Genomic DNA, 16,734 nt, shown 5'->3' with positions numbered 1-16,734 from the left:
ATTGGTTGTTCCTGGCATACTATATTTTTTTCATCACAATCCTATTAAATTAAAAGCCAGCCGCCCCTTACTGATTTTGATGATTCTGTTATAATTGGTAAGTCTGTTTTATGGATATTGAATAAAACTTTTTTTTATTTATGAATATACGGAATTCACCATTCTATGATGGTGAACTCCAAAGTCTATCGTCTGAGCGAGCGCTGTAACGGTTTTCCGTAGTGAGAACCCTGTTGAAGTAAATCTGTCGACTGTCGTAGGACACTGCTATCACTGGGACCACTAGTCCCCAGTATTTTAAAATAGCCTCCGTCCTTGTTAGGTATATATTGAATCACTTTGATCATCGTCTGTCTGTGGAAAACTGAATAATCAAAATAGGATTACTTCCTACCTTCCAAAAATAGATTGATTTGCACATTTTTGCAGATGTAAGGCTTGTTGTAGAATGATGCGGGGTACAGATAATATTTTGTCAGTTTTTACTGAAAAAGAACTGTATTGAGACTTTTGGAGGCAAATTCAATACAATTTCAAGACATAGTTCTCACATTTTATTATTTTACGAATACTATAAAATATATTGGCATATCTTATCGTACCTAATACCTATACTAATATTATAAACACGAAGATTTGTGAGTATAGATGGATGTTTGTAAAACTAACTAATATATATAGTATACCTAATATAATATAATATCTCAAGACAATTCACACAGCGCCATCTAGTCCCAAGATAAGCAGAGCTTGTGTTATGGGTACTAGACAACTGATGTAAATACATGGATACATTTTTTTAAATTAAATACATATTATACATAGAAAACACCAAGACCGATACAAACAATCATACTCATGAATACAAATGTTTGTACCGTGCGAGGAATCGAACCCACGACCATCGGACAGTAAAGCGGTGTACCTACTAAACCACTAGACCACCGAGGCTGTCAATATTGATTAAACTTTCCAGGAATAAAGCTCCTACATCCGAATAACACATAGGCAACACATATAAATTTCATGAGGGTGTATCCGCGGGCACAGCTTGTAGGTACCTAAATATACTACACAATAGAAGTGTTGCTCGTTTAAATAATCCTTGTAAGTACACATTTACAAGTCGAAACGTGTGAATACAAACTACCAACCAGCACTAATTTATTAGGGTCAAATATAAATATATAATACGATTAAATCAGTCGTAGTGATAAGAGCAGACCAGTCCCTACAAGTAGCACTCGTTCACGAGTATGACGGATGAACCAGCCAGCAATAACCCGGCCCACCACGCCACATGTCTGGACATTTTAGTGAGCAGAATGAGTAGTCATTCCACTGAAATGTAGACAATTCAAGAATGTTGTTTACATTGCAAAAACACAACTACTTATCTACAGGCAAGATATTAAAAATGAAATACTGTACCTACCTACAATAGCAGAAAACTATGATCAGCAATGACATGACAGTAGATTGCTTTATAAAGGGAATAATTTATTATATATCTCAAGAGTTACTCGTTTTCCTAGCGAATGGCGAAATTAAAGCTGGAATAACTTTATATGTTAGTTCACGTTCAGTTCACCAACCATTGTATTAAGCATAGCAAATATAAGTATATATATAATATGCATATTGTGGAATAATTAATAATAATAAAATAATTAATCGTCTGCTAGACATTACATATCTTTCAGCTAGAGTAGATATACGTCATCCTTTATTACTATTACGATATGATCTTCAATGACTGCAGGGTGTAAACAAAAGTAAACAGAAATAAAAAAAATAAGGGTGGGGATACGACTTGGTGGGAAATGGTGATGGTACGATTAGATACTTAATACCTCAATGTGATATATCTGAATGTCAACGTCTATTTATTCGTATTAAATATTATAAATATTTTTTATTTATTAGTTTCAGATCAAAATAATAGGACGTAAATCAAAATAAAAAGGATTCATCATCATATAAAGAATTTAACTTTTGGTCTTGTTTGTTATAAATATAATTACAATTCTAATAAAATAGTGTCTAATTTGCAGCAGCATTGCGGGAAAATTAAGGTCATCGTTCTAGACATCGTTTATTTTACTTCAGGATGGTACGTAATGTAAGACAATTAAAAATTCTACTTTTATACAAAAACATATAAATTAATAAATACCTACTAAATTCGCATTTGCTTCTGTTAATATTGAGGATAAATATGATAGGTATTTAACCTGATCAGACATATTATCCTATCTGTAAATGTAGCTTATATGACAGAAGACGTATACTGCTAACTGATTACTACGTAACGTTTTCGCGAAAAGAAACTATATTCAGCAAAAAAGCTTCCTGCTGAAATCTAATGTAACCAATCCCGAGAGTCTGATGTTACTATTGGCGGACTTCCATGGAAGGGCGTTTCGGTACAGCCCGGATGCTGCATCGTAATGTAGCAAGATAAATCTAAAGTGACATTTAACTGTATGGATATGAAGGTTAGTTTCGCATATAGGTCTCGCGTATTGAGGGTGGATTTTTTACGCCTTCCATCTTAACATTTTTTTTATCAACTCCGCTTTCATGATACTAGTTTCAGGGCGGAGAGATGCGTGGGCGGTATTATATAGTGTTGCAGTAATTTTAAAAGTGAAGTGACATAGTGCCATTGTATATTTTAAATGTATACCTACGTATAATATATATATGGACACATTGACGATTCGATATTTGAGTTGTACTGGAAGACTTGGACTTTCGTCATAATATTAATCGCCTCTGTTGTTTATGTATAAGGTAAGCCACTAAAGCATCTGCACTAATGCACTGTTTAATATTAAAAACTCTAATTATTGACGGCCTCGGTAGTTTAGCGGTTTAGAACACCGCCTAATTCCGATGGTCGCTGGTTTGATTCCTCGCGCGGCACAAACATTTGTATTCATACATATGAGTATGATTGTTTGTATCGGTCTGGGTGTTTTCTATGTATAATAAATCTCTGTATTTGTATCAGTTATTCCGTACCCTTAACACAAGCTTTAGCTAGCTTAAATTCGGTTAGATGGCACTGTGAGAATCGTCGCCTGAGATTATGTATGATTATTATTATAGAGCGCCGTCACCAAGTAATGGGCTAAGGGCAAGGCAATGATGATATATCTTTTAACGTTAACCACGACTTCATGTACATTTTCATTTACCTAAATGTAACATTGACCTTTATCACAATACCGACTAATTTGTTTTTCATTAGGATCCGATCAGCTGTTGTGACAAAGTGACAAATTTGGAATATGTACTTAGTCAAAATAAAACATTACAGGTATTTCGTGTTTCTACACTAAGGCCATGCAAAAAGATTCAAAATAAGAGAATAGTGCATAATTAAGGTATCTAACAATATTTCATGTGTACATTTCAAAATTGTTTAAAAAAATCTATTCAGCTTTGTTACAACAATACAAGTACTGAGTTATAGTAATAGGTAGGTAGGTACTGTTGTAATAAATTCTACCTTTAAATTTAAAATAATGTTATAGTTTCTGGAATACATTTACAGAACTATAAAAAAGATATTTGTAGCTATGTACTAGCTACAAATATCTTTTCAATACCTAAGTCATAAAAATCCTTCATACATTAGACCTATACCAACTTACCTTTACTTACTATATTATAAAATATTCTGAAACTACTTTTGTTGTCTTTAGGCAATTGTTAGGTACCACTTACTATAAAATGGGCTGCTAAATTGTTTTATTACAGACTTTTAAAAATACAATTGGTATCTACAAGGTACTAAGTCGCCTCTGTCTCGCCTATTTCAGCCGCCAAGCTGTTTACTGCCTAAAGTTATTCCCTAAGTAGTTGCAGTCAGGAATGTGCAAAATAGTTTACAAAATGATTTAAATAGAAAACAGCAATCATTCTTGTATTTTGCATTTTAATTGCAAAAAACATATTTTTTTATATAAAATACTAAATACTTAATCCGTATTTTCAAAATCCTTTATTAAAATAAAATACTTTTATAATATTGAACTTCCCTTATTTAAACGTATAATTAGTAAAAATCACGGGATCTTACCACGTTTTATATTTATTTGCTGTGTTCCCGATATTAAATGAAACGTGGTAAGATCCCGTGATTTTTACTAATTATACGTAGATATAAATAATGACCGCACAGAAAACAGTATATTCCCTTATTTAACTCTTAGTTTTTTTTACTAAAATATTTATATGTATCTAATAATTTCAACCAGCCGGTAATTTATGTAGGATGGTTGTCAGCCAATTTGAATTACAATAAAATGACATAATGTAGTGACAAAATGTTCCAATATAGTTTATCCTTTTTGACTATCTACTTATTTGTGAAGTTTTGGTAAACTGTTTTGATAAATAAATAGACGATTTAAGATTTTGTTACCTACTTGTAAGTTTTACAATATGTTCACTATAATTTTTTTTATATAATAATACACAGTTGATTATGAATTTTGACAAAATTAAAGTTGGATGAGGATAGTAAAGGAGATAAATTAGTGTTAAAACCAAAGCTTGTACGGCTTAATATAAGCTAGCCACTTTAAAAATTCTTATAAATGTCATATTCGAAGCCCGGTCTTCTTACAACATATTTTTACCATACGATCATTTTTACTGACATTAAATTTTTAACTGACTTTTTTAATTTTGTTTATATAGTCAAAAAGGTAGTAATAGAGAGACTGTTCCAAAGCGTTGGTTCAAATTTGTATAGATCACACAAAATTCGTTATTTGTTGTAAAACGATTCATAGAAATTGGATTAGTGTTATTAAAGATAACGCAATTGAATTAAGCATTTTGGAAGCCAATTAAACAATAGTAGATATACAAAAGAATAAATGATACTTTACGGAACATATAAAAACTGAGTCGAATTTAAGGTTGGTAAATAGGTACTACCCTTCCGCTTTCCGCTAGATAATGGAAAACGGTAATCATCGCCTATAAACATATATAGGTAAATCACGGATATCACAAATTTATTTTGTGATGCCCGTCGTACTCCTCTTGGCCGAGGTATGAATTCATATGATTGTAGTTGGTTTCTTAATGAATTAATTTTAAATTATGAGTGTTCTTAATAAAGTTCAAAAAGTAATTCGGAAATACAAAAGGAAACCGGGTCCATATACTCTGGATGATCTGCCCATTAGGGTTTTGGTATGAATTTCATTTAACACTAGATATTTATTATATTTAGGTGGCTAAATATTATGAACAACGGACGTGCACGAGTTCCGAAATGTGCACGATGCCGCAACCACGGTCTCATATCAAGCCTTCGTGGACATAAGAAGGCTTGCAGCTATAGACTGTGCCAGTGTCCAAAATGTGGACTCATTAAGGAAAGACAACGCATTATGGCCGCTCAGGTATGTATCAATTACCTATTTGATTCTCATAGTATCCATAATCGGTAAATATATATGTGTCAGGTACCTAAATCCCTATAGATATCTGTATAATATAAATATGTTATACATAGATATATAGGGATTTAGGTACCTGATTAATAATTTCAAAAAGTCGGAATGAAGCAAAAAATAAAGTTAATGTTTTGAACACTTTCTGACTATATCACGATTGATATCATGAACGCAACACTTGTCATATATCTCTGTAATTATTAGAATAGAGATACACTCTTCACCGAAATCTGTCATGCATTCATAAATTATTCCATCGTCACATCACAGTCTTATTTTAGACAAAATAATGATATTTGTTATAGTTTTTTTTGACTACTCTAATGTTGCTGGTCTACACTAATGCTCTACAGCTTTACTGGACGATAGGGGGCGAGTGCAAATGGCATTCCAAACTCGCAGAAGGACTTGTGGAGCAAATATATATTATAAGGATTTTTTATCGCCTAGATTTGAATTCGAGACCTACTACTAGGTCACTGTGCTATCGAATACTTTTTGAACAATACGTTCATAGTGACCATTGATGTTGACGTTTTTTTTATACAACTGTGATGGCAAACAAGCATACGACCCCATGTTGAGGGCTATGATAACGAGGATATAAGTGCTCTTTGAAATGGCAACGGATGTTATCATAAATTGTAAACTTACAGCAATTTTTTTTAATGGTAACGCCTATGTTCTATTTTTGTCCTTTTACAAAAGCCGACTTTGTAGAGATGAAAAATCCCAATATGGACTCTTACCTACCGCATAATAAAGACAGCGATTAAAATACGGAAAACTAATTCTAAAATAACATGCAATTTAGAGGCGTTAATGTGTTCTAATGTAGTGAAATCGAGAACAGCTAATGCGGCGTCTCAGTTTATTTAAACAAGTGGCACGTGTTTACCGTAGACGCCGGATGAAGCATCGATCGGTTTACACTGTAATGCATCGCTGTCGATGTCCCAGCACTTTTATCCCGAATTTTAAACGAATTATTAAATTATGCCCTTATATCTCATATAATATCTTATAAATAGCGAACAAATTCGTTGAATCAAAAAAGTAAACAGTATTTTTAATGCAGTTAATCAGTAAAATTGCATGTCTGCATTATGATACTGTAAATGATACCTAATTATCATGTCTAGTGCATATTATCTTTAAAAATACTATCTATAATAAAACAACAGGTACTACATAATATTTACATATAGTCTATTGATTCTTATATATACCTATACATATTGTATTATATATATGTACCTATATCTTATATTGATAGACTCTTTTTATTACCATTGGATTATCGTAGTACATAGATTGTAATTTGTAGGTATGATTTTAATTTATGACTTAAATGTACTATATACTATTTATCAAAGTATGGTAAAATAGTGAGTGTAATACTAAAGGAAAATATAGATACAAAAAGTAAACATTTATTTTGATTATAAGTAGGTAAGTAGTCAATTAATTTATAATTAGTAATAACTTTTGTAAATGAATTATATATAACATTTATATGGAGTATTTTAACCATAAGCACCTAAGTAAAATAAATATGCTATTCAGTATTTTGTGAACTGGTATACAGTTGTTATTTATTGTGTACGCGGATCGAGTTCTGTTTGTGTTATCAATGAAACGGGCGCGACGATCTCGCCTGGGGACCTAACAGAGTCCAACGTGGAGGCCGGAGGCTATCTAGGGGTGGCTGCTCAGCGCAAATACAATTACAACCAATGTTTGTCATTGATTTTCCACTAAATTAATTTATCAAGAGTATACTATTCCATACAGAATTAAGTAGGTACCTATAATATATTAAAAGAAAATACCTACGTCTCTTAAAGTAGATATCAAGTAAAGACAGAAAAACTTTATTCAGTTTAAAGTTTTATTAAGTAATAGAAAACGTACCCCGTTTTCTAAACCTTAACTTTATAAACGTATTCCTAGGAAATATTATGTAGATATATTTACTACTCGTAACCTTCAAACATATAGATATATATATGTTGGGGCACATGCTCGGCAAGTAGAGTCTTGTCTTATATTTATTGTAATAAACGTACGTCCATAGTTAATTACTGTAATAGGTAGTTTCATATAGGCACATTTTTTATGGATAGTGGTGAAAAAGTTATTTCCTTGAGTAAGTCGTTGGTGTAGCAGGACTTCAGTAAAGAATGAGTAGATAACATATTGAATCAGTTGAATGGATCAATTAGCTATCGTGGCGAATTATTATGAATTATCCACTCTCGATTCCAAGGAGAATGCCGTGGAAGTTATCCTAGCAATAGCCATTAATGTCCAAGTAGTACCTATTATTTAGAGTAGTTTCATGTAAACTATTTATTTTATGATTAGGTGGCATTAAAAAGACAACAAGCGGCTGAAGATAAAATTGCCCTACACTTAGCTTCTGTTGAAAGTGGGACTCCATTGGAAGCACTGCCTCCTGGCCGTATATATGGAATGCGCGTGACTGCGCCATGCCCTAGCCCTGGTCCTGAGCCTGACTCCGCTGCTGATGATCAGACGGTATTATTATTAAACATATAGTATATATAGTATCTGTACATATAGGACAAACTTATTTTGGTTCTCATAATTTGTTGTATTCACATGATTATGCGTTAGATTTACTGCCACAGATGAGTACAATAAATATATCTAGGAAGGAAGTTGTGTATTTCATATTTGAATATAACGGAAGCGCAATTTTTATTTTTTTTACTTAGCGTGTAAAAAAATAAAAATAAATTGACGGAGTGCTTAAATTCAAAGTTAATGTTTCAAACTAAGATATTTTACTGGTTAAAACCATGTTTAATAATTTAGTAGGTTATGGTAAATGTCGCCAATATCTGTATTATGCAATAACATATGTAGCAATATCTCGCAATCGTATTCTAATATAATATGAATATTGTATTTTTTTCTTCTTTTCCAATAGCCAATACATATAGATAGCGAGACAAGCGACTCTCTACCCGATTGTTGCAGTACGTCTCCAGATTCCGCGGGAAATTCTTCTGCAACTATACGAAGGTATGTTATATATTTTTAAGTTTACAAACTGTGTTCTGTTTTATAGGATGAAAATTGGTAGTAGTGACTTTATAGGGTACAGATATATTATTGTATAGGAATAGCAAGTTATGAGAGATATCTACCGCAGGCTAGTCTATACACTGTTTTGTGATGTCTGTGATGATGTACGACGTTGTATAGGCGACGCCGCGCCGCGAAGGTGTAGGTGTAGGTGTATCATACGCGAAACCAATAACTGTTCGTTATGTCAGTTGTATCAAAAACATGATATTATGTATGATGCGAAGAATAAACTCAGAATCTTTTTTTATGAATATCTTAAGATCAAAATGAATCTTGCCTCCTAGCTGTATACTGTGTTGTTGTCGGAGTGGTTTTTAGTCTTTGTTACACGCTGTCAATGAAAGAATACAATCAGTCTCAGTAGGTACTTTTTAGTTTCATTAATTTTATAATTCTACTTCATTGCAATAGCAAAAATGCTGACGACCCTCCTGATAGTAAGAGGTAACCGTCGCCTATATACTTACACGATTAGCATTACAACATTATGTTATCATATGACGCCTGTGACATCATTCATGCGTTGCCGTTCCAGAGCCTTATCTTACCTTTCAACCAAAACACAGCTTTCATAGCAATACTTTTTACAACGTGTACCTACCTCGATGAATAAACAAGGCCATTACAAAAAAAAATATAATATAATAAATCATTTCTCTTTACAATATTAGTAGACATGGATATAAGGAGTCGCTATATAAAGTATTTAATGTAAATAGGCCTGGTGAAAGTGAAGAGATTGCTGAAGCTGAAGGAGCGGTAAGCACTGCCGGTCTTGAAATGTTAAGGAAGCTGTTTCCGGGTAAAAAGAGGTCCGTCCTCGAATTAGTGCTGCGCCGCTGCAACCACGACTTACTTCGCGCCGTCGAACATTTCAATGCGACCCATGTAAGCACTACATTAAAATAATTTATAACAAGTATTTATACGTAATATATATATTAATTATTAGTGAAATTAATAAAGAAGGGGCTTCTTTGCAATATATATTTATGTCTATTTTAAGTAGAAAACGTCTGAATGAATAATGTACCTATACGGAAATAGCGAGGACATAATTATTAAATTTAAATTTAGATTAGATTATGATTAGATTAGAGTTCAATTCTGTAATAATCCTTTGTTAATTTCAGTATTTATGAAATAGTTTTTATGTCGAACATAGTTGTATATTACACTCATATCTATTATTACTTATTATTTATATCTCATATTATAAAATATAATAAAAAAATAACGTTTAAAATTAACTACAACTATGTGCATTGTTATAGGCACATAGAGAGAAACCACCGACACCGTTCGGCACAAGTACAAGCTTCGATGCTTCAGTGTCAAGTACTGAAGAAGTAGAATCTAGGTGGTCTGCATTCCGTCCTGTGGGGCCTCGTGCTCCTCTATTACCCGCCCTAGTTATGGGACGAGTATGCGGCTCTGAATGGCTTGTACCATTGCCAGCACTACCAGCCTTATCCGCGCCGTTACTGTTGCCACTGCAGCATCCACACCAGGCTCCAGCGCCGTGTAACCCTTGCACACCCGATTGTCGCCAATGTAATTCACATCACTAATTTAAAAAATTATAAGCATAGTATTTTATGTGTTCACCGATATGAACGTTTTTGTTCTGCAATAAGTATATGTAGCTTATATGTACATGTAATACTTATATGTACCTTATTATTTAATTGTATTCGTCCAAATCGAAATAAAATTATCTTTAATATCAAATGCTTTGCAATCGCGTCTTTATATTGTTGATTTTAAGTTAATAAAATTTAGAGCACAATGTCATTTTTTATTCATATTTCCTTCACTATATTCATCTAAAAATACAATGTACTCGTAAGTGTCGAAATTACTTAGAGACTGAAAATGTATTTAATTCTTTCCTACGTGAAAAAAGTTCAAGTAGAGAGCTACAGCGACAAGTTTGTTAAAATAAGTTCTATATGAGTTAATCAAACAAACATCATGACCCCTGCAGCTATTATCACAGACAGTTACAAATCCGTGACAATACTCTAAATTAGGATCGAGTGGATCGTATTATATGTTTTCTCATTATGAAAGGAGATTCCATCCCCCACCCAATTCTTATATTAGATTAGAATTTATGAGCTACTACTGCTCTGGATATCTTTGGAATGTCAGTGTAAAAAAATGATGCATTATATTGCAAGACAAAAAAAAAATATTCAATATATTTTGTTTTTAAGTTGTACAAATGTACCACTACATCGATTCTACATTTTTTTTGCGAAGAAGAGAGTGTTTAAAATAGGTAAACATTAAAAATAAATAGTATTAAATATAAATAGTATAATAGAATATTTTTTTAAATATTCTTTTCAACAAAATCATCCTTAAAAATTTGTTTTAACAGAGACAAAAATAAACATAGTGTTATATAATAAACAAAAATAAACATTAAGTACTTAAAGGTAAAAAATACCATTAAGCATTTCTGTACTAAGCTACTTAATAGTGGCTTTATGTTACAATATGCTGTATTCAATTTGGATGGATTGCTATTCAGTAAGTGTAATTGTACTCGATATACATAAAATTTGAATTCACAGGTACTATGCTGTTGGCCATACTTACTGACTACTCAAATCAGTACCTGTTTGCTTAATGAAGTAAGTACATTTACTTACACTATAATAACACTATGGACTGTTTTATTGTTATTCTATATTTTTTTATAGTTATAATTAATATTTTTGACGTCAATTATTTTGTGCGTACATATTTCACAGTGTTAAGTGGTAGAATATATCAAAAGACAATATCTTTAAATGAGGTTACGACCATTTATGGTAAGACATAAAAATAACTTTACCTTTTTAGTTCTTTATTAATTACTAGATGTTGCTCGCAACTTCGTTTGTGTTTTTCATATTAAAGACATCCTATGTTCGCCTTCGAGGTGCTATCTATTTTCTCGCCAAAGTTTATTAAGTTCAGATCAGCTGTGCAGTCGTGAAAGGGTAACAGACATATAGGTAACATACAGAAAAGGTATACACACACACTTCTGAATTTATATTACACGATGAGGATATTAGGATAGATTAGTTTCATTTTTCATGGCTGGGCAATGTGAATATTTAAGATATATACTGCTTCAACGTTATATTATGAGGATATTAAAAATTCGACCGTGTGTGCTCAATTAGTTTGAACATTTAATTAACAGAGATATATTCCGTGGGAATTTAGGAAACTTTTGTCATTAAATATTTATATGATAAAAACACAATAAAAAATCTCACAATCTACATCTGGGTATTTAGCTTAGCGTATTCGACGGACATTGGTCCAAATTGGTTGGACAAATTCGTCACTGAGGACAAGTATGTATTATGTAATATTATTTTATCTGTGTCTATGAAGAAATAGATAGATTTTTTTATTGAGGGGTTTGGGCTATTGTCACGTGCTTAGATTTATACGTACATAGATCTACTGTGGGCGAGCATCTTACAATTTGCTACCTAGACCCGTCAGATAGATAGCTACCCACCTATAGACAGACCTTGATAGAATAAATAATTAAGCGAACTTCGTTAATTAAAAATATCTTTATTCAACCGATTTTATTAAAAATATCAATTAAATCGTATTTTTTGTGAAGGAATGTCACACATTAAGGTAACTTTATTTTCCAGGTTTTTGTAGTTTTCACGACTGCGATATAAGATTTCAGAATCTTCGTTTGGCCAGAATACTTCGCGAGATAGATTTTGCGAGATATCATTTTTATGACCGTACTGGTATATATCGTAAAAGTAGGAGCTTGAAAATAAAGTCTCTACAAGGTTGTACCCACACAATATGCATGGACCCAGTGAACTTATTGGCTTTTTATAAAATAAATACAAAGGTAAGATTGGAGATATGAACTGTCGCCAATAATTGTATTGAAAGTAATAAAATCTATGCCAAGCATTTCATTACAATCTCTCTAAATAGACGTTAGTTTCGAACTGTGAAGAAATACGTTTTAATTACTAATGTTTTAAGATATGCGGTTGCAAAATTGCAATATTTTTAATTTGGTGCTCTAGAAAATTAGGCATGGCTTATACCTGTATGTGCTATACTACAATAGCATAAATATATAGTATTGGTATACATATTCTTATATATAAAAAATACGTGTCACGTTGTTTGTCCACGATGGACTCCTAAACTACTGAACCGATTGCAAACTTGATTTGCACATTGTGTGCAATTTGATTTAACTTGAAAGATTATCCTATCTTTCACTCGCAATATTATTTTATGTAAGAACCTTAACCACAGCAACTCGTGGCAGGGTCTGCTAGTATATATATATATATAGATGATACATATACAGTATGTATGTATACAATGATGAAATATTGTTAAAAATAAGCAATTGCTTATAATTGATGAACAGAATTTGAGAGATGGTGATGTTACAGCTTGTTTATTGGGACGAACGATCATTATTTCTTGAACATGAATTGGCGACAATATCCGACAACAAAATACGATACTCAATAATATCTCGTCAGCATGCTATTGGAGAAAACGGGGAATCTTGTGAATATCTTCTGGAAAGCTTGCCTGGCTTCAATAAAAAACCCAACTGTCCAGACTACATAAAGATCTGGCTTCACAGTATGAATATAACAAGCATTAAATTAAATAACAAGAAGAGGGATAGGTATACATTTTAAATGTTAATTACTACGTATAGGTCTATATGACTTTTTACAATTAGCTGTAATTTTTTCCAGTTCGTAACAATTATATAAGCTATATCTATTTCCTCTGTTCATTATTACCTTATAATACACTACACATAATTAGTATAATTAACTAACTTATAAGTTAATGAAAAAATAAACACAGAATGTATTATTTCCAAAAAAAGCAGTTTGGAGAATGTCTGTGTAGAAAAATTTAGTACTAGTTACCCCGTCACTCGCATCGCAAGAATACTGAATGCATTTACAGTAGATATTTTACAGTAGGTACTTTTTGATATAATATTATACGATCTTGCATTCAAATAAATATAATATTTACAATTGGTTAGCTTAGTAAGTAGATACAGTGGACAATGATATAAAACAAAGATAGTTATAATTATTCTATCCTCAGGTGCGTAGGTAGGGTCGAGGTTAATGTTTAAACTTGAACTTGAATTTTGATTCGAATTGTTTAATGCTGCTATTGTAACAGACTTCAAGGCAGTAAACCGGTTCAGTGACACCTTACTTACAGCAACATTCATTGCATTCATAGTGAATATTGAAGGCAACAGACGAGTCAAGTGGCAGTCACTTACTAATACTCGTATTAGACATAATAAACAAATTTATATAAATACAGAGAAGAAATGTATTGCATAGTTGCGACAATCATTGCTATCTTGTACATACTATGGGATGTGAATTATTTTCTACGCATCCTCTTTACGATAGGAATCGGAAGACTGTTTTCAAAGAAGTGTGGTGTTAATGACACTACAACCATTTACGGTAAGTTTCCATTTTATTAATGTTCATATTATACACACTAATCCATATACATAGATATATTTAAGAAATGTAGGTATCTCCTGTATTATTTTGACAATCTTAGCTATCTCGTATCTGTTAGAATATACCTATATATAAACAAATTTATATACATCGCTTTATACTACTCTAAATTAATATAAGGTTTAATAGACTACAATTACTAATACATATTATGTTATCTGTGCTAATACTGTACAACTTTTTGATACAATATTAAGTCTAATAAAAACAAGTTGCTACCCACAATTTCGTACCACCTATCTTTAAGTTAAATTTCACTGGATTCGGTTCAGCCATATACCCGTGAACATATAACAAACAAATAGATATTTAGACAAATTAACATAGTTTCAGATTTATAATAGAAGTATTGGTAATAATTAGAGGAATGTCCGTGTATTACATAGGATGATTTCTCTGAGTGCTGACGGACTATTATTATATTTATTACAAACTACAAAAAAATACTATAAATCTTCCATGGAATTTTGTTACCCTATTAATGAGGTTTACATCTATAAATAATTATATAGCGAGTCATAGCATTCTCTTCGTACAATGTTAGTGGAAAATTAAACTAGGTAATTAGCATTATTGAATGTAAACAATAAAATTATGAATTATGCAATCAACGTCCTACAAGTGATAGACACAAAATGTAGGTACCTACATATAAGTTGCTAATGTATTTTATTTAATTTGTTTTGATCGTAAGTTAATATATTTTCACCCGATTATATTGTTCAGAAATTATAATTTTAATAATTCTAATTTTAAATAGAGTTCGGTCAATATTCTTTACAATAGATAGGATCTAGACCCATATTCAATATTTATTAAATACTTGCAATATTTACAATAATTTAATTTATGAAGTACCGTATTAATTCAAGCATCAATTCTGTTGTTTTATTTTATGAATAAAGTTTATTAAATTGAATATAATGAAATAAGATATATTATATAATATATTGATCGGTGTGTTAAACAATTTTTTTCTAATGTAACTTGTAACTTAAGTAATATGTAAGGTCATAAGGAGGCAAAGTTGTTGCTGACTAAATTAACTTTTAAATTAAAATATAATATTCCAGGTTTCTGCACAACACAGGATGTAGACATATTCCTCAGGCACATGAATAATGCTCGGTATGTACGCGAGCTGGACTTTGCAAGATTTCATTTTTACGACCGCACAGGCATCTATGCCAATATAAAGGCGGTCGATGGACACGCACTTCAAGGAGCCTCGAGTATTCGATACCGAAGAACTATTCCTATTTTTACAGCGTACAAGGTGGAAACAAAGGTATCCATATATTTCTTTAATGGACAATAATGATATGGTGTATCCTCCTGCGCTAAACACGTGGAAGTCGATAGGAGTCAGATCAGGCAGCCCATCGTAGCGAATTTCTATAGGAAACCGCGAAGTGATCCCAAACATTGGCACTAGTCCCAATTATAAATCGTGACCTACCCCTAGTTACCGTGGATGAAGTAAGAGTTTATGATGATATAACTAAATGTCTTTGACGCTTTTTTATTAACCTCATACAGTATGGAGGCATGAAGTGCAGTAATTAATAAATAGCAAATTTGATCATATTGTTAAGGTTTAAGTTTGATATTTTATATCATAGTTAATGATGAGACTGAGGAAGGTTTATATACATATATAATACTTATACACTCGTGTGAAGCCGGGGCGAGTAACTAGTTAGATATAAACCTGATATTTTGTACGTCAATACAAATATTGTACCTGTACAAATCTTACCTTACCTACACACAGTATAGTGACTTAGAGAAATAGTACTTCGTATAAAGTAAATATGTATATATATATATATGTATTTTATTTTCAGTTAGCCTACTGGGAAGATAAAACATTGTTCATCGAACAGAAGTTTATAACATTAAGCGACGGTTTTGTGCGGGCCATCGTTCTCTCTAGACAAAATCTTATTAACGTAGATTCAGCTACACTCTTCAAAGGTATACCAGGAGCAGATAAAAAACCACAATGTCCTGAAGAAATTAAGCATTGGCTTCAATCCATCGAAGTGTCAAGTGCCAGACTTAGGAAGACAGATTAACTATACATATACTTACCCATAAGTATGATACAGTTAATGTATTGTATATGAAAATTAAAATTGACATTGTACTTAATTATGAATAAATAAAGGTTGCGGCTTTACCATTGGCATTACTTATTTTGTTACATAAGACCTAATTAAAAATCTTCTGTATACACATACATATGTTTGAAATGTTCAAAGTGATATTATGTCTCGTATTACGCTTCGTTGCAGCACTCTCCCTTGACACTGCCACGACTAATGTTACTGTTTACACAACCTGCACATTAAGAGTAGGGTATGGGTTTATAAACTCTGCATTTTTTGTATATATATTATATTATTTGACGATTATAATATTTATCTAATTATATTGCTAAACATACGGATAAAATATTAATTGTAGTAATAATTTCATGTTCAAGTGTAGCAAATAAATGAAAAAACAATTTATTACATATGTTATAAGCAACATTTCTCATTATCGAT

At 31.8% G+C, this 16,734-nt stretch overlaps 3 protein-coding genes across 5 annotated transcripts; all 3 read left to right on the top strand.

The window, feature by feature from the left end:
• Positions 1 to 2,610: 2,610 nt before the first annotated feature.
• Positions 2,611 to 10,340, top strand: LOC131853071 (doublesex- and mab-3-related transcription factor dmd-4). Its single transcript, XM_059203870.1, has 6 exons — positions 2,611 to 2,796; positions 5,258 to 5,429; positions 7,851 to 8,024; positions 8,440 to 8,534; positions 9,320 to 9,488; positions 9,875 to 10,340. Exons 2-6 carry the CDS (start codon positions 5,271 to 5,273, stop codon positions 10,169 to 10,171), a joined length of 894 nt encoding a protein of 297 aa, XP_059059853.1. The 5' UTR covers positions 2,611 to 2,796; positions 5,258 to 5,270; the 3' UTR covers positions 10,172 to 10,340.
• A 908-nt stretch (positions 10,341 to 11,248) lies between these two features.
• Positions 11,249 to 13,977, top strand: LOC131852392 (protein THEM6-like). 3 transcript variants are annotated; one of them, XM_059203073.1, is made up of 4 exons: positions 11,249 to 11,422; positions 12,275 to 12,489; positions 13,055 to 13,299; positions 13,863 to 13,977. In XM_059203073.1, exons 1-4 carry the CDS (start codon positions 11,275 to 11,277, stop codon positions 13,891 to 13,893), a joined length of 639 nt encoding a protein of 212 aa, XP_059059056.1. In that variant the 5' UTR covers positions 11,249 to 11,274; the 3' UTR covers positions 13,894 to 13,977. The 3 variants fall into 3 exon arrangements, with proteins under 3 accessions (XP_059059056.1, XP_059059064.1, XP_059059052.1); XM_059203081.1 differs by having other exon boundaries at positions 13,884 to 13,972; XM_059203069.1 differs by lacking the exon at positions 13,863 to 13,977 and adding an exon at positions 13,740 to 13,829.
• LOC131852411 (protein THEM6-like) lies at positions 13,890 to 16,373 on the top strand. The gene is made up of 3 exons (XM_059203093.1): positions 13,890 to 14,119; positions 15,256 to 15,470; positions 16,030 to 16,373. Exons 1-3 carry the CDS (start codon positions 13,978 to 13,980, stop codon positions 16,258 to 16,260), a joined length of 588 nt encoding a protein of 195 aa, XP_059059076.1. The 5' UTR covers positions 13,890 to 13,977; the 3' UTR covers positions 16,261 to 16,373.
• The last annotated feature ends 361 nt before the right edge of the window (positions 16,374 to 16,734 follow it).

The sequence above is a fragment of the Achroia grisella genome, unplaced genomic scaffold (assembly GCF_030625045.1).
Source record: "Achroia grisella isolate CSIRO2021 unplaced genomic scaffold, CSIRO_AGI_Agris_v1 utg1179, whole genome shotgun sequence".
Taxonomy (NCBI): Eukaryota; Metazoa; Arthropoda; class Insecta; order Lepidoptera; family Pyralidae; genus Achroia; species Achroia grisella.
The sequence above is the reverse complement of the archived record's forward strand: the minus strand, read 5'-3'. Positions and strand labels throughout refer to the sequence as shown.

Excerpts from the sequence above, each read along its gene's own strand:
- LOC131853071 (XM_059203870.1), top strand. The coding sequence starts at position 5,271 with ATGAACAACGGACGTGCACGAGTTCCGAAATGTGCACGATGCCGCAAC. Across the intron at positions 5,430-7,850 it reads AACGCATTATGGCCGCTCAG|GTGGCATTAAAAAGACAACA; the intron begins GTATGTATCAAT and ends TTTTATGATTAG. Across the intron at positions 8,025-8,439 it reads CCGCTGCTGATGATCAGACG|CCAATACATATAGATAGCGA; the intron begins GTATTATTATTA and ends CTTTTCCAATAG.
- LOC131852392 (XM_059203073.1), top strand. The coding sequence starts at position 11,275 with ATGGACTGTTTTATTGTTATTCTATATTTTTTTATAGTTATAATTAAT. Across the intron at positions 12,490-13,054 it reads TTTATAAAATAAATACAAAG|CTTGTTTATTGGGACGAACG; the intron begins GTAAGATTGGAG and ends GTGATGTTACAG. Across the intron at positions 13,300-13,862 it reads AATAACAAGAAGAGGGATAG|CAACATTCATTGCATTCATA; the intron begins GTATACATTTTA and ends CCTTACTTACAG.
- LOC131852411 (XM_059203093.1), top strand. The coding sequence starts at position 13,978 with ATGTATTGCATAGTTGCGACAATCATTGCTATCTTGTACATACTATGG. Across the intron at positions 14,120-15,255 it reads TGACACTACAACCATTTACG|GTTTCTGCACAACACAGGAT; the intron begins GTAAGTTTCCAT and ends ATAATATTCCAG. Across the intron at positions 15,471-16,029 it reads CGTACAAGGTGGAAACAAAG|TTAGCCTACTGGGAAGATAA; the intron begins GTATCCATATAT and ends TTTTATTTTCAG.